The 25,513-nt window shown below is 44.5% G+C and overlaps 2 protein-coding genes across 9 annotated transcripts in view; one reads left to right on the top strand and one right to left on the bottom strand.

Annotated features, from left to right (window-relative positions):
• dclk1b (doublecortin-like kinase 1b) overlaps window positions 1-9,398 on the top strand; it is a gene marked incomplete at both ends in the record, with an annotated part of 33,581 nt that extends 24,183 nt beyond the window's left edge. For 4 of the 5 annotated variants that reach the window (XM_083636355.1, XM_083636353.1, XM_083636351.1 and 1 more), the window contains 6 exons: window positions 3,097-3,230; window positions 3,352-3,429; window positions 3,862-3,958; window positions 4,050-4,130; window positions 5,636-5,749; window positions 9,183-9,398. In XM_083636355.1, coding sequence (XP_083492481.1) covers window positions 3,097-3,230; window positions 3,352-3,429; window positions 3,862-3,958; window positions 4,050-4,130; window positions 5,636-5,749; window positions 9,183-9,398 — 720 coding nt within the window. The remainder of the gene's footprint in view (window positions 1-3,096; window positions 3,231-3,351; window positions 3,430-3,861; window positions 3,959-4,049; window positions 4,131-5,635; window positions 5,750-9,182) is intronic. The other variant, XM_083636354.1, reaches the window with a different exon arrangement.
• Window positions 9,399-13,735: 4,337 nt separating this feature from the next.
• Window positions 13,736-25,513, bottom strand: part of nbeab (neurobeachin b) — a gene marked incomplete at both ends in the record, with an annotated part of 283,508 nt that continues 271,730 nt past the window's right edge. For all 4 annotated transcript variants that reach the window (XM_083636986.1, XM_083636987.1, XM_083636988.1 and 1 more), the window contains 8 exons: window positions 13,736-13,826; window positions 16,677-16,828; window positions 16,940-17,136; window positions 17,748-17,849; window positions 21,873-22,043; window positions 23,301-23,456; window positions 23,645-23,716; window positions 25,238-25,430. In XM_083636986.1, coding sequence (XP_083493112.1) covers window positions 13,736-13,826; window positions 16,677-16,828; window positions 16,940-17,136; window positions 17,748-17,849; window positions 21,873-22,043; window positions 23,301-23,456; window positions 23,645-23,716; window positions 25,238-25,430 — 1,134 coding nt within the window. The remainder of the gene's footprint in view (window positions 13,827-16,676; window positions 16,829-16,939; window positions 17,137-17,747; window positions 17,850-21,872; window positions 22,044-23,300; window positions 23,457-23,644; window positions 23,717-25,237; window positions 25,431-25,513) is intronic.

Below are 25,513 nucleotides of genomic sequence, written 5' to 3'. Positions count from 1 at the left end.
CATTAGAAATTTACCGTACAGTGCCAGCGACGCCAAATGGCGTCATAACTCGATTTTTTTTTTTTGACGGGGGGGTGTCGATCTATGCCTCTTACATCGCCTCTTACAATATTCAGAGGTATTGAATGTGTCTAACCTATTTTACAGAACCCTTAGGTGGCGACAGCGCTCTCCAGATGAGAGAACGTGGAGTGAAACACACAGAAGAAGTCATTGGGGGGAAGGAAATCGCATCGCATCCGTCCGTATGCAGCGGCTTCATTGAAGCAACGTTTAGCTGTGCCCCTGCAGCAGCCAATCTGCTATCACAATTGAGCACCTCGATGTCCGCTGCAACAGCCTCCGTGTCCGCTGCAACACATGATCAGCCGTGGATTTGTTATTATTCTCAACTCGAAGCATGGGAGCTGGTACACGCGGCTGTAAAAAAGCAGGATCTAGCAGACTTTTTCAGTGCTGAGCACAGGCAGAGAAAACGAGAAAACAGCAGAGCAGAGAGATACTCCTCCCACAACGGGGGGGGGGGGGAGGAGGAGGGGGGGAGGTGGGCACGCAGAGCCAAGTACACAACACAGACCCAGACAGCAGGACAGGGTTGGCAAACGCAAGCCAGAATATCCGATGCCCACCAGCAGCAAAAGATCAGCAAGAAGCTGCAACCAGCAGCGCATGCAGGCGCCAGCGCTGCTGGTTTCAGCTAAAAATATTATTCTTCCAAACAAAATTCCCTTGCCTTCACTGTTTTATTGAAGGAAATTATTTTTGAGGTGTGACTACATCAGAAAATTAGCTTCAGAGTCAGTGATGTGCTTGAAATGTTTAATTTCACAAAAGGCTCATTATCTCAGCTCGTAGAAAAAAAGCTCTTTTTTTCGTTCAATCAAGCTATCTTCTCCGGCTCATAACTAAAGAACGGAAAATGGGATCAATAAACTTTTTTTTGCAGGTGATAGAAGAGAGTCTCATCGTTATTTGTGCGTGTTCAGTGTTTACATAGTAATTATTAAAGAAATTATATGACTGTTTTAAAATGCATTGCGGCCTATGTGGCACAGCAAGCAACCTTTTGCCCAAGGGCCGTGGCACTGAAAGTGTTAAAGAACATTTATTTTAACCCTTGTACCCCGCTAACCCGCTAACCCTTAACCGTCCACTGGTCCCTTGACAGGGACCTTGATATTAGTTCTTATTTTTGATAGTCTTAAAACTAATATCTTCAATTAATTAGAAGTGTAATAAAAACAAAAAATGGGTTGTTACTGTATGCCTAGGTCTTTTTGCTACCCAAAGATATGTGGACATCCTGGACTTGACCTCACAAGCCTTACCTCAGCAGGCAACTGCCATACACAGCGTGCCACCAAGACACTGCTGGCTGTCACCATTCAAAAATGAGTGAGGGTCAAACCTACATCCTCAAGGGTGACGTGACTGAGGCCTTAATGATGCAGGGCAGCAAGCCAACTCTCTGTGCCACCTGCGCTCTTAACGCAGGCTTTCTCAGGGCTTTAAATGACTCTTTCCTCTGGCTGTCGACATTCAAAAGTGACTGAGGATTGAACCCACGACCTCAAACATGAGTGAGGCCTCAATAACAGTAAGCAGCAAGCCAAGTCTCTGTGCCACCAGGCCAGACTTCTGAAGGTAGGTTTTCTCAGGGCTTTAAATCACTCTTTCCTCTGCTCTGGCTGTCACCATTCAAAACTGACAGAGGCTCGAAACCACGACTTCAAAATTGACAGCTTTCACGCATTATGTGCACCTTTTTTGTGGGGGAAAACATACACAAATTATGAATCAAAGTATAGTCTTTATGCATCTTAAAATAAGTTTTGAAGGGATCTTTTAAGTTTGATAGTATTTGAATAATATGAGTTTCTATTCACCTTGCACAGAAAATACTTTTTACTTTTATACTTGAGTACATTTCAGAGCCTGTACTTTTTAACTTTTACTTGAGTAATTTAGTTAAATCAGTACTTTTACCAGAATCTTTTTTACACAATTAACTACTTAAGTAAAGAAAGTGTGTACTTTTCCCATCTCTGCTGTAATATGTCTCCTCCATCGGGAATAGAACCAATAACCCACCTGTCAGGTAGCGACACAGACACAGTGAATCATCCTGGTGAGCTATGAACTGTTAAGAGTTCACCTTCTGAATTCTACACACTGTGTTCACACTGACAACAACACAGAGCATAAAGAGCTTATTTCTATCAGTGTTCAAACTACTGCTGATGATAAAAAAAAAGAGCATCACGTGTGGTGCCTGAGGCAGGGATTGAACAAACTACCTTTGAACATCACACAACATCCACATGTTTATCTGAGTGAGCTACAGCCCACTTCATCTTACAATGCTTTCATATTGTAGCTTTAAACCTGAAGTAGGTCTGACAAGAAGGAGATAAGAGAGGAATATGAGTATGTGATTTGAAAAAGAAAGTTGCGCTTCACATTAGGAAGTTCTTTACCAGACTTAAGAGCCTGAAAATCTTCAGTAAATATCCTGCAGTCTTCTTTTTTTTAGGTGATTTTTTGGGGGGCATTTCTGCCTTTATTTAGATAGGACAGTAGGCAGACAGGAAAGGTGAGGATAGAGAGAGAGGGGATGACATGCGGCAAAGGACCTCGGGTCAGATTCGGACCCGAGCCTCCGTCGTATTTGCTACCAGGTTGGCCAGCAGGACGCACGGTATCCTGCAGTCTTTGATATGTCACCTGAACCAGATCTTTCCAGGTACTGGAAATGACGATTTATTCATTAGCTACTCATGAACTATTAGTTAATGATTAGTTTACTAGTAACTACTACATTATTTGTGTACGTTATTGTAAAATGTCACCAATAATAGTCTGTTTTCACTAAGATGCAGATGTTGCACAATCCTTCCCCCACGCTCTAAAGCGCTGCTATTTTTGAACCCTGCAAAGGTTCCAGACTAAATGTATCATCACATAGAGCTCATCTTTTGCAGCCGAGTAAACTGGCGAGGCTACTAATGGGAGCATTGTTTCATCACATGTGAATATGAAGTGCAGAGCGTTTTGCCCTACTTTCTCAACTCCTTATTGTGTCTGACTGTAACGCAGGTGTTTGAGCACCAAGATGGCAGCAAATCTCTGAAGCTGGGAGACTTTGGCTTGGCTACTGTGGTCAATGGGCCCCTCTACACTGTGTGTGGCACCCCCACCTATGTAGCACCAGAGATCATTGCTGAGACAGGGTGAGTTGGAGAGACATTATCAGACATAATCCCAATCCAACACGAAACATGGCCTGCTTCAGTGATGGAGTGCTATTAGTCTTTCTGTCGGCCTGCCTGATGTGTTCTCCTTCAATTGCAGATACGGCCTCAAGGTTGACATTTGGGCAGCTGGTGTCATCGCTTACATACTGCTGTGTGGCTTCCCTCCTTTCCGTGGGTAGGTGTTTCTGTATTCGGCGCTATGTCTTTGAGGTATTGCACTGCAAAAACTGCCAAACTTATTGATTTCTTTTTATCTTGTATCCATACTTACAGTATTGTGTGTGTGTGTGTGTGTGTGTGTGTGTGTGTGTGTGTGTGTGTGTGTGTGTGTGTGTGTGTGTGTGTGTGTGTGTGTGTGTGTGTGTGTGTGTGTGTGTGTGTGTGTGTGTATAATCATCTGCACTGGCAGGGGGGGGACTTGATCAAAAAATATCAGAGCTCTTGCTTAATCCTGTGGCTGCTTATGGTATTAAACTTCAAATGCAATATTTGGATCTCATTATCTTTTTAGCTTGTGCTGTGTTGGTTTGCATAAGGGTTAAGGTTGTTTTAATAAATATTATACTTCTCCTTAATAAAATACCTTTTTGGTTATTTATTTTTCCAGTAGTGGTGAAGATCAAGAGGAGCTCTTTGACCAGATATCGATGGGCCAGCTTGATTTCCCCGTACCATCCTGGGACAGTGTGTCTGACACTGCCAAGGTCAGTGGCTGGAGTTGCTGTCTTTATCTGCCGTGTCGGGAATCTGTCATTGATGTGCTGCAGTATTTGACTGCTGCTTACATGTCTCTAGGCGCTCATCACTGGAATGCTGCAGGTAGAGGTGGATCAGAGGTACACAGCTGTGCAGGTGCTGGAGCATCCCTGGGTCAAGGTAAGTTCAACATTACAAAGCCAGTGCTTTCACCAGAGTTAACCTGTGCACATACGAGTAACAGAATGAAAGGATATGCAGTGTGATCATAGTGGGGTGAGTTACAGTGCAGTGTGATCATAGTGGGTTGAGTTGCAGTGTGATCATAGTGGGGTGAGCTGCAGTGTGATCATAGTGAGGTGAGATGCAGTGCAGTGTGATCATTGGGGGGGAGTTGCAGTGTGATCATAGTGAGGTGAGTTGCAGTGTGATCATTGGGGGGGAGTTGCAGTGCGATCATAGTAGGGTGAGTTGCAGTGTCATAGTGGGGTGAGTTACAGTGCGATCATAGTAGGGTGAGTTGCAGTGTCATAGTGGGGTGTAGGGTGAGTTGCAGTGTCATAGTGGGGTGAGTTACAGTGCGATCATAGTGGGGTGAGTTGCAGTGCGATCATAGTGGGGTGAGTTGCAGTGCGATCATAGTGGGGTGAGTTGCAGTGCGATCATAGTGGGGTGAGTTGCAGTGCGATCATAGTGGGGTGAGTTGCAGTGCGATCATAGTAGGGTGAGTTGCAGTGTCATAGTGGGGTGAGTTACAGTGCGATCATAGTGGGGTGAGTTGCAGTGCGATCATAGTGGGGTGAGTTGCAGTGCGATCATAGTGGGGTGAGTTGCAGTGCGATGATAGTGGGGTGAGTTGCAGTGCGATCATAGTGGGGTGAGTTGCAGTGTCATAGTGGGGTGAGTTGCAGTGCGATGATAGTGGGGTGAGTTGCAGTGCGATCATAGTGGGGTGAGTTGCAGTGTCATAGTGGGGTGAGTTGCAGTGTGATCATAGTGGGGTGAGCTGCAGTGCGATCATAGTGGGGTGAGTTGCAGTGTGATCATAGTGGGGTGAGCTGCAGTGTGATCATAGTGGGGTGAGTTGCAGTGTGATCATAGTGGGGTGAGCTGCAGTGTGATCATAGTGGGGTGAGTTGCAGTGTGATCATAGTGGGGTGAGTTGCAGTGTGATCATAGTGGGGTGAGTTGCAGTGTGATCATAGTGGGGTGAGCTGCAGTGTGATCATAGTGGGGTGAGTTGCAGTGTGATCATAGTGGGGTGAGCTGCAGTGTGATCATAGTGGGGTGAGCTGCAGTGCGGTCATAGTGGGGTGAGTTGCAGTGTGATCATAGTGGGGTGAGTTGCAGTGCGACCATAGTGGGGTGAGTTGCAGTGTGATCATAGTGGGGTGAGTTGCAGTGTGATCATAGTGGGGTGAGTTGCAGTGCGACCATAGTGGGGTGAGTTGCAGTGTGATCATAGTGGGGTGAGCTGCAGTGCAATCATAGTGGGGTGAGTTGCAGTGTGATCATAGTGGGGTGAGTTGCAGTGTGATCATAGTGGGGTGAGTTGCAGTGTGATCATAGTGGGGTGAGTTGCAGTGTGATCATAGTGGGGTGAGTTGCAGTGTGATCATAGTGGGGTGAGTTGCAGTGTGATCATAGTGGGGTGAGTTGCTGTGACCTGGTTCTGCGTGTTCCAGGATGAAGGTGTGTCAGAGAATGAGCAGCAGCTGCCTGTGGCCGGGAAGATCAAGAAGCACTTCAACACCAGGCCCAAGCTGAACTGCACCGCAGCAGGAGTGTCAGTTATCACAGTAAGGAGTGACCTGCACCCCGCCACACAGTAGCGCTGCATGTTGCTCTGGGTCAGTGGATTACATTTGGGCTCTTTTAAGCTGCGACCAACACATCACTCTGTCAGACAGCTTGAAAAAAATGAAAAACTCTGTACCATTGCTATTGCTGGTCTCTGCTATAAAGAGTCTCTGAGCTGGATCATTGTGTCACTGTGATTTTAGCTTGGTTGGTAAATCATAGGTTTGCCATGCCAGAGATCCCGGGTTCTCGAGTGTGTTGATTAAGCAGGACTTTGTTTTTTCTTCCATGCATGCTGGCTTTCCCAAGCACCAAGCTCATTGCAGCTTATCACAAATTCTGTGCTTGCTTGTAAATATTCTTCACTTATGATGCCTTTGAATTTCATTAAAAATCATTTGATTTCATTCAGCTGAAGCTATCTTTGCCAACTTTATAGACGGTTTTAACTTGACAACAAAAACATTCTAAATTGAACCCCCACTCACTTCCTGTTGCAGTGTTTGCTATGGACATAAAAGCAAAAAAAAACATTCAAGTGCAGGACTGACCATTCCATGCAAACCGTCTATACAGCTGAGCGGCGAAAACAAAAGTAACGATGTCGAGTGAATATTTCTGCAGTTTGCCGAATGCTGATAAAAAGGAAGTGCTGTGGGGTTGCACTCTGGTGAAAACCGTCTATAGCAAATTAATATCTTGAATCTATTGCTTTTCTTTCTTTAATCTTCCGTGGTCTCAATTAGCAGCCAAGTTTCTGTGTCTTCCATTGACCTTTCTCATGTCAGCTCTACCTCATTGTCAGTCGCTTCTTGCTGCCAGGTCTTCCTCTGTATGCTCTGGCTCCTCCTCATCCTCCTCTCTTTTAGAAGGACTGTCAGCACCGTTGTCAGGAGCCCCACTTTATCGATCATATGGTAAATTGTTCTACAATGAATAGATTTAGGTAAATATGATTTCTTGGCCATTTCAGAGCTGGACTAGCTTTTTACAGTTTTCCAGAAAGACAACTAACCTTTCCTCAGGGGTCAGACCTCCTAAAATAAAATACTGCAGGGCTCCAGTGTGAGAGATTTATTGCACCAGTGGTCAGAGTAACGTTTCGATCTTCACATTCTTCATCAGACTAAACTAAGTGACATAGCAAGACGCCATCTTAGATAATGTACAGTATACACGATACAGTCACATGATGAAATCAAGGGAGTCCAGTAACACCTGTGCCTTGAAATGACGTGCAAATGTATGGAAGAATCTGTATCAAAAATATATACGAAAATAGATCAAGTCCACATAGATGTGCAATCACATAAGATCACATGTTTTGAAAGTAAATGTACAAATCAATTAATTCCATCAACAGACACAAACACAAAAACATGTATACATGTTTTGAATGATCTCCCAAATGAAAGACTGAAAAGCTCTGAGAAAACCTGTCTTCAGAAGTCTGACCCGGTGGCTCAGAGAGTTGGATTGCTGCCCAGCAGTATTGAGGTGGTGGGTTAGTCTGATTAAGAGCGTAAAGCTCCAAACATTACTCTGACCACTGGTGCAATAAATCTCTCACACTGGAGCCCTGTAGTGTGTGAGCTAGGGCATTCACAGACTAGTCGACTAGTACACTGTGCTTAGTAGTCGACTAGTCGTTAAAAAAAAAAAAAAAAAAAGTATCTTTAAGAAAGAACATGAGATATTTACATGACATACATGGACTATCATATCCCATATCCCATATCCCCCACAAAGAACATCAAAACACAACAAAACAAAACAAGAAAACTGCATAAGATACACAATAATCCAAGAACAAACAAGACTATTGGACAAACAACCAAACAAAAACAATGCATTCAAAGTAAATACATAGATCTTGCCCTGTTGGCAGCTAGGAAATGCATAGCTTTAAATTGGAAAGCATCCAATCCCCCAGCTGTAGTTCACTGTTGGAATGAACTCTCAAGCTACCATACGTTGGATAACATTTACTACAAGAGCAAAGGCAGATTCTTAGACATCCCCAAAATATGGCAACCACATACAGAGTTTGACTTTAAGAACTTTTTACCCCAGTGTCATTAGGCTTATCAGGATAGGAGCTGAATGCAGTGTTTTTGTTTGGTTGTTTGTCCAATAGTCTTGTTTGTTCTTGGATTATTCTCTGACATTTCACAGAACTTCAGTTGACAGTGAAATTACTTATTTTATCTGACAGTTTTTGTATCCTTCCCATCAGACCATTAATTATATTATATTATCAAGTTTAGAGCTGAACGCCTTTGTGCAAATGAGGTCAGTTCAAGGTGATCCACTGAGTTGCACTCATCTCTCTCCGCTCAGCTGGACCAGAGGACTTTTCCATGCAGAGGTCAGGGTCTTTGGACTGGATAAGGTATGACGTATGACACAGTGTAGCGCTAACATGCGGTGCTTCCATGGCAACATGCTGGCAGTCTCCATCCCCCGTCCCGTGAAGGCCTGACCCATCGGCCTTGACTGAACCTCTGTCCACTCATGCTTCACCCTTCTCCACCTCATTAGCAGAACCACCATTTAATCACGTTGCCTGCTTTGCTCATCTCACCATCGCTGTGGCCATGTCTTCTCTCATCTGGTTGTGCAGTTCACTGTCTACTCATTGTGCATAGGCAAGCAATGCATCCGTGCTGCTGACTGCATTCTAGGATGCATGTTGCGTATTGAGTAAACAGGGCTTTGTTGACAGCTCCACCAGTTGGGTGTGATTTGTTTCTCTATAATCAGCATAATTCAGTACTATCGTTTGTTGTATTTCAGTGGTATCATATCCTTACGATATGACAATTGCCAGGTAATTATAATATAAAATGATAATTTGATTACTAAACGTGACTTTGCTTACATGAACCATATTGTGATATACATTCGTATCGAGAATTACCCTCATGATTATCGTGATATTGATTTCAACCATATCGCCCAGCCCAGCACCAGTATACCCTGATTGTTCTGCTCTCTTCTCTCGCTCCCTACCCACCTGTTTTCTCCCTTCTCTCGCTCCCTTCCCCCCCCCTCTCTGAAATATAGGATTGTTCAATCCTGTTTATTGATAGTGCTTAGCTAGACATATTCTCTGTAAAGCCCTCAGAGACATGCTTGTGAATTAGGGCTATACAAATAAACTTGACTTGAGTTAGTGTAGACTTTATTGCCTCTTATTATTGTTGCTTCTGGTTTTGTTGTGGGCACTGCACTAGTTTGTCATGTCTCAGGCAGAGGTCAGCTATTCTGGAGAGGAGTAGAGGGGCAAGTGCAGCTTTTCTGACGGACGCCACAACAGCATGTTCATCTATATTCACCAAAGTGCCTCAGCGGCGGCTGAGTTGAACGCTCTCCTCATCTTTGTGGCCTTGTGGAGAACCTAATGGTTGCCAATGTGTCACCCTCCCTCAGAGCACCCCACTTGATAAGGAGAAGCAGGTCTTCCGAACCAGACGCCACCAGGATGCGAGGTCCTCCTCGCCCCGTGCCCCGCAGAGCCTGGGTGCCAGCACCGCCCCTGGCCACAGCGCCGCCCCCGGCCTCTCCCCTGCTGAGTTCACCTCTGAGTCTGAGGACTTTTCCCCGGGCTCGGCTGGCACCGTCCGCTCCCCCACTTCACCTTTCTAGCTGCCAACATGTGGCCACAGCGCCGTCCACAGCTCCATGCAGGGAAGAGTGGTGCGGTGGGAGAGAGAGAGAGAGAGGAAAATGGAAAGAAGGCTTGAGAACCGACACTGGGTTCAGTCAAACGACTTGGACGCTGACAGACCACCACTTCCCTGTAACCACTGCAGTGAGTTGGAACGTCATCATGCTTTCATGGTGACAGAATAAATGAGTCCGGTACAGAGTAAGGTGTGGATCAGCTATGTGCTGACCTGAATATACATTAAGAGCATGCTGAGGCAAAACAAAAAAAATAGTACCTCCCCCGTCCCCCCTCCAAGATGCCACCAAATGTTTTAGGCCTCATTTCCAGCACTGGTCCATTGCAGTACACTGGAGCCCTCTAGTGGCAAATATTGTATACTGTAGGAGTGCCAACCTGCGACATGAGGCACTTCACCTGAGTTTAAGGGAAAGTGTAGAGCTGTCAGTTGAAATGCAAAATGGTGAAACCTTTAGTGCTGGTTTGGTAATATGATTTGTTCAGTGCATATTACTAATCATACAGAGTTAAACACACACATGCTTGTTTTTGTCAAGTAAATTTCAGTCAACAATAACCAATAATATTAACGGTGATACTCATGTTTGTACTGTAATACTTGAGGTTCTGGTGCTGGTGTATAAACCTTACACAATCTGTTAAAGAGCATTTAGGAAACTGTCTCAAGACATGCTGCTATAAGCATTATCTGTACCATAACTGGTTGTGTCTTTCCACAGCCCTGCCTCTTGAAGAGAGTCTAACATACAGTATGGCTGTTGATGGTGCAGTTCAGTTAACTTAAATCTGTTCTGACAGACAGGAGGATTAGTGGAACAGTAGTTTTCTTAGATGTTTGTGAGTGTGGATTTGACTGGGCGGTGGTACAGATGAATGTCAGTGCTATGTAGTTGATTGTAGGAGCATGTTTTGTTTTGCCTTGGCACATGTGGATTAAGTGCAATTAGGCCCAATGAGCACAATATTAAAAACGTCATCCTTTAATGTAAGAATGAGTGAGGATGGGTCTATTGCCAGTATTATTGGCAGCTCACTGACACATCTCTATTAGACAGGGGAAATTATCTCACTGGATTAATTAGTTGTTGAATAACATGGATTTTTCTCCCTCACAATGAATAATAAATAAAAAAAACATGATGGTAAACAACAGCAAAGTGCTTCCCGTACGCTCCAAAAGTCCAGTAATACTCTTTCATAGACTGTATGTCATTACTTTTTTTTTTTTTTTTGCAATGAGATCAAACAAAATAATGACTAAGAAGAAGTTCTGTTGTTTACTGTATGTAAGTCCTGACCACTTCATGTATTGGTTCATGTATTACTCACAGAAACAATGTCCACCATACTCCAACTACTCATAGATAAGAATGTGTTTTTTCCTTCATCAGCTGCTGTAACCTGCATGCGAGTTAATATGCATCCTACATCAGTTATTGGTCTTCTCCTGTTTGATTTACACCTGTCAGTTTTGAAACCATTTCTATTGTTGGTGTCTTGTTGGAAGCAATTCAATTAAGGCACGTTTCAGTCATACCACAGCTGAGTTGAGAATTGTATCTTTGTACTTTAAAAGAAATGTAACTTCCCCAGCCCACTGACATTCTTTCCTAAAAGGGCTTTCAGACATAAAAAGATTGGGATCTGGTGATGGCAATTAACTGTGTGACTGCAAGCCAAAAAAGCACAAGGAAAGCAGGTCATTATATTGAATGTGTTCACCTCCTCGAGGCTGTGTCTCTCTACTAACCTTGGTAAGAAGAGACAATATCTGACGAATGTAAATTGTCTACAGTTTGACAAAATGGCGATCAAATCAAAGCCTCTCGATTGTTTTGTGAAAGACAACTGGGAATGTCAGTGCTATGTGGGAGCATTTGGAGAATGTTACTGCTGTAATATATTCATCCATATCCCATTGATGTTAGGACATTATGAATGAGAATGAATACCAATAGTACACTTCATTTCAAGTCATAAGAAAAAAAATGTTATGGTTAAAGCAAACTTTCAACAATGTACTCTGCAAAAAAATAAATCTGTGAATAAAAATGATTTACTGAATTTGAGTCTCCAAGCTCATTTTACTGTACTGTATATGACTTGGTAGATTTCTTGGTCCACTGCATCAGATTTAGACAGTAGATGGCAGTATAACCTAACTGCAGGATAAAGGTGAACAGATGCCGACCATTCCACAATATTTTCTGTAACTCATCACACACCAATTCCATAACTTTCATCTAGGGAATTAGAGTTATACATAGCTTCTGAAAAGCTTGCATAAATACACTGACGTTTTAAAAGTAGGCTATATACGAGCAGAAGTAAGATCTCAGGAAGAAATAGTCCTGACACAGATAGCTTTATTTCACTTTATTAAAAATACAACAAAAAATGAAAGCAGTTTAATTTACAGTTATCAATTTGTAGATATTGGCATAAGTTCATGTTGCAGCTTCAAATGCATCCTACCTCTTCAGTAGCAACATATGCAAATACAACTGGTAATACAGTTAAAATATATAAATCATATAACAAATCTTAACAAAATATATTACATGAAATCAAAATGTACTGTCAAATATGAACAGAAAATCATTAATAAAATGATTTTTGTCAGCAATTCAAAATAAAGATTTTGAATTCACAATAATGGAAATGAGTATACAGGAAAGTAAAGTAGACCCGGACCCTTCAGTGCCTCTTATCATGCAAAACATTGGCTTTGGGTATAGAGAGCGATGTCTGGTAGCACCGCTGGAAAATCAAAATGCAAACTCAAAACCTATTTGCATATTTTTGTTCATTTACGTTGTCAGCTCACCACGACTGAGATTTTCTTAATTCTGGATACGATATTTTTCATATCACCAAAATAGACCACGATAATATTATTTTGAATACTCTTATCCTGTTTATCATTAGATTCTATGTTTTTTTCTGTGTTCACACAGAGCTGAAAGCCTCACTCGGGCTTTACCAGCTACCAAGTCATAATATTGCTTACCATTGCATGGTGTTACAGCATGAATTGGTGTTCATGAGTTCACAGATTTAAAATGGACAAGCAAAGATTCTGTGCAAAAATGGTACAATTGAAATACAGATAACTGTGATACACAAGTAACAATAACAATGCTGTGTGTAGTACAGAGGAGACTGTCTTTGGAAATGACACTTCCTTCTATTAAAGGTCTTACCAAAAACACAAATACCTTAACAGTCATGATGAGATACTGTTGATACTGTTTCATATTTAATCCTGGGGATATGGTATTCAAAAGACAAAGGAAAAAAATAAAGCATTTAAATAACTTTAAGATCATACAGACAAAAGTAATTTCAATTCCTTGCCATTCATAAACAAAATAGTTATCTATTTTAAATAAATATGGTTTGGAAATATCACAATTTATCATCCTTTGTGTTGACATCATGATTAAAAACAAATATTTCTCAACGGACATAGCTCACACTGAAATCTTCCTTATAGACATCCAAACACGTTAGCAAATTAGCATTTAACAATTTGTCTTTTTGTCACATACATCAGACCACTGTTAATAACAATGAGCAAACAATGGCCATATACATATATGACATATTACTAACCAACTAAGATCTGAAGTGCAATGAAGACATTTGATCATGTATACTGTACATGGCTCACATGATGGTAATGTTGCTAACCGTCAAAATGGTGGCTAATCTAACAGTTTTTTTTATTTTAATCATTATTTCAGCCTTTACAGGGAAGAAACACTTTACATGGTCCATATGTACATGTACATGTTTTTGTTTTTATTTTTTATTTTTGTTTCCTAGAAAAGTGTCCCAAGGAAGATATGTATCTGGCATACAAATGTTGTATAAATGTTTCTAACAGAGAATTTGTTTTGTTTGTATTTTCACAGTTTGACATAGGAACAAAGGTAGAGTAAAACCTTAGATTAAGTATGTTTTATTAACTTAACTGTATAATTGAGTTGATATAATTAAGTTGATCTCAGTCTCTCCTCGATGAGAAAAACAGACCTGCTTGACTCCATTGGGCAAAAATGTGTTTAGACTACAATGTTCGGCGATAGACGGATAGCAATGACTTCTCCTCAGAGGCCAGAAGAACAAGTTATTTTTGTTCTTTTCTCTTCACCTCTCTGATGTTCTGCGGCACACATGATCCCCCCCCTCTTCCTGGGACCTCCTCTGCAGGTTGGCTGGATCACTGCGGTGGGTAAGGTGTCCCTCTCGTCCACCAGGCTGGGCTTGGGCCCCGCGGGTCTCACTCTCTTCAGTACCTGTTCTGATGCTCGTAATGCCACCGGTTGAAATCTATGTTAAACGCCACGATACTGCCAGAGGCCATGCCGGTGATCAAAGTCCTGAGGAACAATGGAGCCGAGAAGCAATCACATCAAATCCCATTGACAGTAAATAAATTATAAACTAGGATGATAAAAGCATCTATCTATCTATATAAAATTGAGTATGTTTGCTCTGTTTGTTTCAAGTTCTGTGTTCGGCCACAGCTATGGCGTTTTACGTGCAATCGGGCTGAAACCTTCAGGGTGTGTAAAGGGCACACATGCAGGTGACCTGACAGAGCCGGATTTTTTAATTAGGCTAATTAGCTAATGATGTGATGTCATCAGTGATGTCATAAGGGTACACACGCATGCACGCGCGCACAGCACACACACACACACACACACACACACACACACCCACGCGCACACACACACACACACACAAGGAGGCATTGTGACATCACTGATGCAATAACATTTAGTGAGCAACACACACACGCACACCTAGGCATCAAGCATGCGTACCGTGCGGGATGCCTAGTTATAGAAAACTAGTCGACACATTTCACCTCCAATATTCGAGTGGGCACATTTTCTACACTTTTTTTCATATTTCAAAGGTGTGCAACTAGTATGAGCAAGGAGTCATCTTAACAGGAAAATCATGTATTAAAGTATGTGCATTGTTGGAAATCATTTCCTTGTGTAAGAGCAGTTTGTTAAAAGGGGCATAGTGGTGAATGAAGCAAACCGAGAGAGGTCGTCAGAGGCTGTGACACTAAATTAGCGAGTTCCACTGACCGCTCAAGTGGACCATTGAGTCCCAGTGTCCATCTGCAGCCCCTCTGCCCTCATGTCCAGCACAGGCTGCTGGTATGTAGGCAAAGCAGCTGATTTCACAGGGTCGTCTTATACTGCTACAGCCTCAGGGTTTAAATGCTCCAACACAATGAACAGAGCTGCAGCTGAATCCCACTCTGCACAGGCAGCTCAGGGACACGGCACGCTTGTGTTACCTCACTTCAACCTAACGAGGACAAATCGCAGGACTTTAACCCTATCAAGAGTTTCTTCAACGTAATTTGTAAAGCGGCCTTGCTGAAAGAAACCTGAAAATGCCATGTATGGTGCTTTTTTTAAAGTCGATTTTAGGATTTTTTTTTATTATTATTATTTTTTGGAGGGGTATTTCGCCTTTATTTATTTTTATATACAGTAGGACACTAGACAGACAGGAAAGGTGGGGAGAGAGGGGATGACATGCGGCAAAGGACCGCAGGTCGGATTCAAACCCGGGTCGGCCGTGCGAAGGGCCGAGCCTTCGTGGTATGCGTGCTAACAGGTGAGCTACCAGGATGCACTATTTTAGGATTTTTAGGCACTAATATGAAGCTTGTTGCTCTAGTGAACAAACACTGTACAATGCTGTAATATGTTGAAGCTGGCATGGCCGGAGCCTGACCTCTGTTTGATCCTGACTGTGAGGCTGAGAGGGATGTTTGGCCTGTGGGTGTGATGTCCAGACTCTCTAACCTCTCTGGACTGCCAGGGTCACACAATGACGTCAGGCTTACAGCCCTCGAGCGAACACGGTCGCCTCCGCGCTGCCATGCAGGCAGCCATTATATCACTCCTTCTGATGGCCTGGCACAATGCAGACAGTAAAGCCATGCTGCTGACCTGCTGGTGGACACACACATGCATAGGCTACGCTTGCTCCACGTTGTCTATTTATCCTAAATAAGTATGCGCCCAGAATGTACCCCTGTAATCTCTGTCTCTATGGCAACTGTAGCTTCTATTTAAAGAAAAAAGACTGGTGACTATTCCCCTAAAATGTGCATTGACAACCATAACACTGGGCTTTTCACCACAACCTACGCATACTGCAGACATGTGGGGAGACACATTTGCAAGCACACGCACACAGATGCACATAAACAAACACACGTGCGCGCACACATACACACACACACACAGATGCACATAAACACACACAAACACACACACACTCTGTGATTCTGTAGGGCCCGGCAGAGGCATCTTTATGTACTGTCTCCTTCTCATCATAAATACACTCAGGCTCTGATTTATTGATGCCTTTAGCGAGTCCTAAACTTTTATCATGTGTAAAACCAATGCTATAACTCCTGTTTGGTCAAGCAGTCGTTTGTGTTAAACCAAGTGTTGACTTTGCACATAGCCTACTGAAGGTTTTTGCATCTGCGAAAGGGCTTAGTTGATCTAGTCGCGCAATTCCAGACAATTGGAGATCTCTGCTTAGCAATCATCTGTGGAATTCTAAATGTAAGACATTTGCTACCTACGGACCTTTGTTCCCGTTACCGGAAATTACGCTCTCCCCCATTATCCTCCATATTGAAACAAACTGGAGATAGAGAGAATCACTTTGTAACACGGAGAGAACTTTTTAAAACTTTGAAAATGGATGTCCCAAGCATTATTACATTATCCACTTCCAAGCACACGACTTCCGCATGTCACCGACCCTTCTGCACGGAGGGCCGCCCTAAAGACTCTGGAATGGTTCTGCAATGCAGTTTTTTTTACCTCTCCAATTGTTTCCACCCAGTTTTAACAACAAAAGCTTGATTGTCAAGAACTGTGAACATTTGGGACATCTTCCTGATCCTCTTTAAGCTTAAAAATCCTTCTCTAACTAGTCCACTTCTCTTTCATTTATTTCTGATTTGTACAGTTTTAATCGCTGAAAACAATAGAGGATAATGGCTTCTGCCTGGATTCACCCTCATCAGTGTACTTCATGAAAAGCAAGTCTCTTTCATATTTTGTACGTTCAGCGTATATTCTTTGCTACAGTAGACACCATCTCTCTCTCTCTCTCTCTCTCTCTCTCAGTGGCTTTAAAAGACCCGTTACTGCTGTACAACCACATGCTCTGACCTTTGATCGTGTGACAGGTCCATGGCTCGGACGCCAGCGTCACAGCCGGGGTAGATGTAGAGCTGTTTGAAGTCGCAGGCCTGCCACACCTCCACCACACCGTTCTCCCCTCCTGTCACCAGGTTCTGCCCATCGCTGCTCAGCAGAATGGCCTACAGGGAAGGAGGGATGTTCAAGAATACAGATGTCAACCAAGATCCGTCCGTCTCATTCACGGAATAGGCTGGTGGTCAAATGAAAAAAGAAAAGGAAAGTCAGCTGACCCTGGTGGAATCATTGACCTCCATCTGTGCCAGTAGTTTTCCGTTAATGCTGAAGTTGCAGAAGCGGCCCCTCTCGTAGCAGATGATGCAGTGCCCCTCGCTGGACACTGAGATGAGGCGCGGGCACTGACAGTTCTCTGGCCCCTCCAGAGCCCGCAGCAGGTCTCCTGTGATGGTGTGGACCAGACACGGGCCCTCTGCCCAGGCAAAGCACAACAGCATGACAATATGATATGAAACATTGGCCAACATCGCAACATTGACATACCACAGTAATATGAGAAAGCCAATCCATCACTATCAAAGAAGCAAACTCTTTCAGTCAGTAGGTACCGTCGTCCTTAGTTAAAAAACAAAGAGATTCAGTCATTGTTTCTGTTTTATTTTGTAACGGCAGATAATACGTCTACAATACAAGGCAGAATACTCAGGGGCAGCTCGGCGGTTAGCACTAACACCTCGTAGCAAGAAGGACCTGGTTTCGAATTCCTGGTCCCCAGCCCTTTCTGTATGGAGTTTGCATAATCGTGTTTGTGTGGGTTTTCTCCTGGTGCTCCGGTTTCCTCCCACAACCCAAAGACATGCAAGTCAGGAGGATTGGAGACCATAAACTGCTCTTATATACATCAATAAAAAGGAGTGTCGGTATCTGTGCTGCTATCCCTGATGGACTGGAGAGCTATCCTGGGCGTTGTTATGTATACTGGGATAGGCTCCTGAATAGGACTAAGCAGAAAATGAATGAAATGAGTGAGAGCATATGGAGCTCCTAGCACGAGTCCCCCAGGCTACGGAGAGGCACACTGACCTTTGGCTCCGCTGATGACCAGGCCCAGCTCTGCGCAGACCGACACACACACCACCTCATGGTCATGACCGGTCAGGACAGCTCGCGGCGCTGGGTAGTCACCTGAAAGATCACAATATCACAGGACAGATCAGTCGCTTTCATATGTGGAATCTTTCACCCGACTTGTGAAAAAACCCACCCAAAAAATTCTGGAAATCCTATTTGACCCCTTAGCAGCCAACATAAAGTAGCGCTGCATTTCTGACTCAGGATTTCTGTGCGACGATCGAAATGACCAGCAAACATTCATTAGGCAATAAAAAGATGAAAACACAAGCGTATTGAGTGTGACACACATCTGCTGGCAGTGAGGTCCCTTTTAATTGTCATGTAAATGACGGGATGCCCAGCGATGGCAGCCAAGCCACTTGATTCCATCCCCTGTGTCAGATGATTGATGAGGGCCGGGGGAGAGGTTAGTGAGGGGAGTCTCTCGGCACCTGGAGCCGACCTCCAATCTGAGACACACAGGACTCCAGTGCTACAATGGTGCCTGGAGATGCTACCCTGTAGATGCTGAAAAAGACAATTATGCGCACATCCAAAAAACATACAGGTGCTGGACAAAAAAATATCCTGTAAAGAACGAAACGTTGCAAATAAAAAAACATTGATGGAGTCTCAGTGTGCGGACTTTATCTTTTTGTTACCCTGTAGATGCTACAATGGTGCCTGGAGATGCTACGATGGTGCCTGGAGATGCTACAATGGTGCCTGGAGATCCTACAATGGTGCCTGGAGATACTACAATGGTGCCTGGAGAGAAGTATGAAAGCACTCTTTCTGAAGTGCACTGAGCACCAATACTGGGTAAACCCTCTGCCTTTCCCAAAATACCATTCAGAGCTCACATCTCTTTGCTGTCATTCAGGCGTTGTTCAGACTAGGAGGACAAATCTGATTTGTGAACTTTAGTGACCTATTAATTACTTTATCCAGATTGGTTTTATGAGTCTGGACGTTCCAAGTCTGATTTGTGTCACTTGTCCCAAACCACATATGGAGGTAGTTTCCAATCTGCTTCAAATGTGCTTTTGACTGATGTGTCTTCAGTGTGGACGCGCAGATCCACCAAATCTGATTTGAACGCCACTCGCCATCAAATGCTTCTGCGCAGGAAAACCACGTCACCAACTTACTTATTTACTGACACCCACGTCGTTACCATAGCAACCATGTAGATAGGCTGTTTAGGTCTGGACACACAGATCCGACTTGAAAATCAGATGTGTGGCAGTGCGGACACACTCAGATTTGGGAAACCAATCAAGATAATGATGATTAATGACTTTATCAGCAAATCGGATTTGCCTGTAATGTGAACATGGCCTCAGAGTGATTAAACTACTGTCCAAAGCGGAGAATTGAGACCACTGAATCCACCACTAGAAACAATGTAATCAGTGGTATTTACAGTATCTGTAGCAACACCAAAGGAGGGAACGCACCAATACTAGCGCTGCGACTAATGATCGTTTTCAATATCAATTAATGTATTGATTAATTTTTAGATTCATTGATTAATCATTTAGTTTACAAAATGTAAAAAATTATATTGAGGGAGGAAAAAGGGGGGGGAAGAGAGAGGAAATCTTAGTGTTTGTGAAGCTGTAAGCAGGACCAGGTGAAATGTTTGGTATTTTTACTCATGAATGACTAAAATGATGAATCAAAACTTATAATCGATTCATTTTCTGTCGATGACTAATCGACGATCGTTTCAGCACTGGCCAATACAATACAAAGGAAAGGTTACAGTGCAAAAGTTAGATTTCGTATGGACGAGTATGCAAATATGAAACTATAAATGGCAAACTGATATGTCAAACTAATATCACGGAATATATGTGACTTTTAGTGTCCCTCATAGGCTTCAAAGTTCAGTGAGTTCAGTGAAAGTTGCTACATCCACATCCACCTACAGTAGATGACAATAGCTTCCTGATGGATGATGTGATATGTGTCAGCCCGCTCCTCTCCTCTCCTCTCTCATCCCTCGCTCCCTTCATCATCTCCTCCTCCTCGGCACATCACCTCTGCAGCCACAGCGGTCCAGGCAGCGAGCCGGGCTGTGATCGATGCCGTGCGGTCCCTTAGAGACCGCGACCTGTCAGTCCCAGAACCCGCTGCTGAGGGGGGCTGAATAGGACAAGTGTCAGAAAAAGCCTTCGGGGGGGGGGGGGGGGGGGGGAAGGGGGGACCTAGTGCGGCTCACCTACCCGACAAAAGATTCAATCACCCCGCAACGCGTGTTCCCCACCCTCCCCGAACCCCTGGGACCCGCCGGAGTGAGTCAGCCACCACAATTACCCGGTGCAAATACCCCCCTCACATCGGTGTGACCGGTCCTAGTCTGAGAGGCAGGGCCGTGATTGAGCTGGAAGTTATTTTAATTATTACACATTCGAGACACACGCAGCCTTTTGGGGGCGTGGGTGAAATCAATTTCTCGGGCGCGCCGCGTCCGCAGGCTGAGGGGGGTCAGTGATCCGGAGGGCTGCTGCTACATATTCACACAACCTTCAACCGTCTTTATAGAAAGTGTAATAGGCATGAAATCACCAGAGTGAGACTGGTGGAGAAGACCCTTTAAAGATTGTGTTGAGGTTCTGAATCGGGAGCTGAATGAATGAGGACTTTGCTGCTCTCTGTGTTTTATGACATTAATTTGAGGGCTTCCAGGCTGAAGTTACGAGAAGCTGGTTGTGGTTTATCCCAGCGGGTCCTTGAAATGCCATCTACAGCGGTGGTTCTCAACTGCTCTACCCTCACGACCCACATTTCTCCTTAGTCATTAACTCACCAGTTGAAAAACACTGATCTAAAGGATATTTGCACGTGAATGATATTTGCTGCATATATCAATATATTACTGTGTGAAGTATATGTAAAGTTTATCGCTGATTCTGACTAAGTTCACCGCACTCCACTGTTCCCTGACAAATGTACTCAGCTCTTGGTCCAGCCGGCTCACCCTTCACACCACTAGTATGATGTGCGCTCAAGGATCAATCATGCTACATCATTTACTCCTGCCTGCACTGTCTGCACAACATCTCTGACATCATGATATATTGATAAGAGACTGTAAAGGATTCGAGTGAAAGAGACATTCTGTCTCTCGTTTCTCGAGATGATGTGTATAGATTCCCTTCCCTTTGTGCGCCAAACATGCATTGTAAGCACCAGGAGCGTGAATATCAGGGGAATAGTGTTTTCCTGCTGCAGTAACACAAGTGCTATTGCCCCTTGCTAATTGGAGGCAACCAAGCTGAAATTCTTAATTAACTGTCTGAGCCTCAGTGAAGTTAATTAGAGAACACTCGCACCTAAATCAGAGCTCCTAGTATCTGTGACACTTGGAAACACAAAATCTTCTAGGACGCGCACACACAGACACATACATACACACCCTACATTCACTCATTAAATTATCATCCAAAAATAAAAGGAAAATAAATACACAGATGACGTGTCCCCTTTTCCCTCTGTTTCTCCACTCCGTACTGTATTTGACACCCCTTCCTTGTAACGTACAGTAACTGCTGCCTTCCCTCCCCTGATGGATTGTTTTGAACACAGCCAATCAGTGAGAATGAGGAAATAAATGAACTGAGCAGCAGAAATCACACACTGGGGCTTACCATCTCGAATGTCAAGACATCTGGAGTCCTCTACTTGAAAGCAACGCAGCTCGACGCGATGAATCACGCTAATATATCACAGCCACAGTGCAGATAGATTATCCTCTCCTTGTCTCTCCACATTATTTTATTTCTAGTGGAGAATGCCTTTTTTCCACTGTTGATCAAAGACTCTTGCTTGCTATATAACTCGGGGAGGGGTGGTGAATAATATTAATACCCCCCTCACATGCTTACATTTCACAGTCAAGGAGTATCATTTACTGGTGAAATACAAACCCTTGCAAAAACTATTCCTTCTTTGCCTCTCTCCAGAAGGCAATGCTTCTGACTGTTAACTGTTATGCGTGTGCGTGTGTGTGTGTGTGTGTGTGTGTGTGTGTGTGTGTGTGTGTGTGTGTGTGTGTGTGTGTGTGTGTGTTAGTGTGTTCTTACTCACTGTTATTGGGGTTGTCGCCGATGATGTGGTGGCGTCCGCTCCAGTACCACAGCAGCAGCGTAGCGTCCCTGGAGCCGGAGACGATGTAGCAGTCTCCTCCGATGTAGGACTCGGACCGGGCCAAACATGTCACCACGTCCCAGTGCCCGAACACGATCTGGGTCAGCTTGCCTAGAGGGCCGACACATGCAGATGTGATACTCCTGGTCAGAAGAGCCTTGAGCTAAAATGCGCAATTGTGAAAATACCCCTGACTGTGTTTTCAGTGCTCAGATTGCAACTATTCTGGAACTAACTGCAGCATGTGAGTATTTTATCATGTACTGTAGTAACGGGTGTATTACATGGGAGTAATGTACCAAGTACTTATGAAATACCTGAATATTAGGGATTGGAGGATAGTTCACAATATGATTTGATGCACGATATTGGGTTTATGATTGGATACAACCATGATATGATGTAACATAAAAGTTCAATGACAACCAAGTATAAATGCAGATGTTTATTTCTGAGCCCCAAATATTTCTAGCATGCCATTGGTTTGCTAGAATGTTTGCTTGCGAAACTGTGATAGGCAAGACGTCTCATTTGTGATTACTACAGCAGAATAAAATGCAAAATCGCAATCCATTTATTTTGACCGCACCCCCGATGTGTATTGTCACATTTAGTATTGCAATATATTGAATATACATTGTCCCAGCTCTATTGAATAGTGAAGTTGATTCCAAAAATAACATGTTGCTATGTATTGTATTTGTTGAGTTAGGGAAATAGCTTTGGTGTGGTAAATGGTAAATGGCCTGCATTTATATAGCACTTTTATCCAAAGCGCTTTACAATCAGTAGGTAGTCTACATTCACCCATTCATACACCGATGGCGGCAGGCTGCCACGCAGGGTGCCTACACACCATCGGGAGCAAGGAGGGTTAAGTGTAGCCTGGGTAGGTTAGGTGTCTTGCCCAAGGACACAACGACAGCGGCTGGGAGGGAGCGGGGATCGAACCGCCAACCCTTGCGTCATTGGCCGACCCGCTCTACCTCCTGAGCTAAAGCCGCCCCCAAAAAAAAAAGCCGGTGTGCTATATAGTGTTAAAATGTAGTCTTACAAATTGTTCCATAACCATTGGAGTAAAGTTAAATTAAAAGCTGCAATGATAATGCAGTCATTGGCTGAAGCTGACTGGTGGCTGGTGTATACTGTGCATTTTAACCCACTCAAAGATAATCAATGGAATGAAAATGATTAGGAAAGTAATTTATATACAAATGAATCAATTAAAACAGTGTATCACAGTCACTCATTTTACCAGGCATGTCATGAGACAACGGCCACGATACTGTATTACTCCCGTCGTGGCGCTCAGTCCTCCACACATCAGTGAACATCTCTATAGAAAATAGAGTTTACACTGTAACCTACCTGTCTCGGAGGAGTACACACGAAAGCTCTTGTCCCAGAAGCCACACACCAGGATGTAGCGGTTGTCAGCTGTCACCACGAAACAGTGTGTGGTGATTTGGATGCTCTGGTCCACTAGGTCTGTGATCTGACGCTTGTTGCTTCCAGAATTGTTGGCTGTAAAAAGGAAAGAAAAAATAACACATATATACATATCTCTTTTTTGATTTACCGTATTATGAAGACTTTTATTTGTACAACAGATATAGAAATTCATTGGTGGAGTCGATCGCCTGGCTATTTTTGTCCGATGCTGCATTTTCCACAGGATCCAATGAGGCGAGACTTTGGGTAATTGTACTCACCGATCAAAGAGTCCATCTCTATAGGCAGGTGATGGGCCTGCTCAAGGGAGTAGCCAGGCGCTCCTCTGAGACCTGGAATCAGGGATACAATAAGACAATGGATCATTCAAACTGTTTCTATTCTAACCACTGCACGTGTGTTCTTAGACACACGCACGCACACGCACGCACGCACGCACGAACACACACACACACGCACGCACGCACACGCACACGCACGCGCACACGCACACGCACACGCACACACACACACCCACACACACCCACACACACACACACACACACACACACAGACACACAGACACACAGACACACACACACACACCCCCCCACACACACACACACACACACCTGCTCCCCTTTCAAGCCAAGGCTAATACATGACCTCTCGCAGGTGATGGAGGTATTGGAGGTCCACTGGAGAGATTTCTATCTGTCTTATGGGTTCTTTCTTTCTTTCTTTCTTTCTTTCTTTCTTTCTTTCTTTCTTTCTTTCTTTCTTTGCATCAAACTGAATGGAGCCATTTGGGCCCAGTTTTTGAAGCAAAATATGGAGGCCTTATTATCGTCGATAGTCCGAAAAGCCAAACCACATTTCCCCGCGTCCTAACAGGACGGCTGCAGCTGTGTTCATTAGCGTCGGAGCGGCCGGCCCGGGCTGGCGGTCCGGACTCTTTGGTCCTGGGCTCAGTGTGTGTCTCCGGTGACAGATGGGGAAGTGTGAGGAGAATGTGGTGCAGTTGCGGCCTAATTTCCCAGTAACCATTGCTCTCGGCCTCCGACCCCGAGGTGAGGCGGGTTGTCGGGGAGGGGCTCTGCGGGTCATGTTGTTCACACATGCCAGAGAGAGGGAACATGTGGAAGCACTCACGCTCAGCTTACCTGGGAGGTGCCGGCCCCTCTCGCTGCCGCCGCGCTCGCTACAGCTCTATTACGAGCGGGCCGAGCAGGTCTGCCTGTGTGACTGTGATGAAGTGATTTTACAGGGCCACTGCTGTGGTAGGTAGCACATGTGGTGTGGCACGCCATTGTTGTTGTTGTTTTTTTTACGAGGGCATATGTGCTAGTGTGTGTGTGTGTGTGTGTGTGTGAGCGGGTCTGTGTGGCAGATATCACCCGCCTGGGGCAGATTCCCTGCCTACCAACACAAGGGTCGCAGGTTCATGCCCCGTGTTACTGTACCTCCAGCTTGGTCTATACAGGCACAATTGGCCATGTCTGTGGATGGGAAGCCGGATTAAGGGTATATGTGCTGGTCGGTGCACTAGTGCTTCCTCTGGTCGGTCGGGGCGCCTGTTTGGAGGGGTTGGGTGGGTGGACGGTAACTGGGGGGAATAGCGTGATCCTCCCATGCACCACACACTACGTCCTGCCGGTGAAACTCCTCGCTGCCAGGTGAAAAGAAGCAGCTGGCGACTTCACATGTATTGGAGGAAGCATGTGCTAGTCTACAACTCTCCCCAGATCGGCAGAGGGGGTGGAGCAACGAACGGGACAGTAGGGGAAATTGGCCAAGTACAATTGGGGAGAAAATTGGAGGAAAAAAGGGGGGAAAAGATATCACCCGGCGTGTGTGTACGGCGCGGCGCTCACCGACGGTGTTGTGCCAGCGGTTGACGGCGAAGAGGCGGCTGCAGGTGACGGTGACCACGGCGGGGACGGTGAGGTGGGGCAGGGTGTTGGCCGCCACGTGCGTCACGGGCGAGTTGGACGGGAACTTCAGCACCATGATGACATCCTGCTGCATCTGGTCCTTGAACATCAGAGGACTCTGTGGAAGGAAACACTGTTGAGTAGAAGAGAGAGAGAGAGAGGAGCGAGGGGGCAGGGGGTAGGGGTGGAGGAAGGTGGAAAGGAATGGTATGGGAA

This window comes from Poromitra crassiceps (genome assembly GCF_964638095.1).
Source record: "Poromitra crassiceps genome assembly, chromosome: 5".
NCBI classification, from domain to species: domain Eukaryota; kingdom Metazoa; phylum Chordata; class Actinopteri; order Beryciformes; family Melamphaidae; genus Poromitra; species Poromitra crassiceps.
This window is presented reverse-complemented; position numbering and strand designations above follow the sequence as displayed.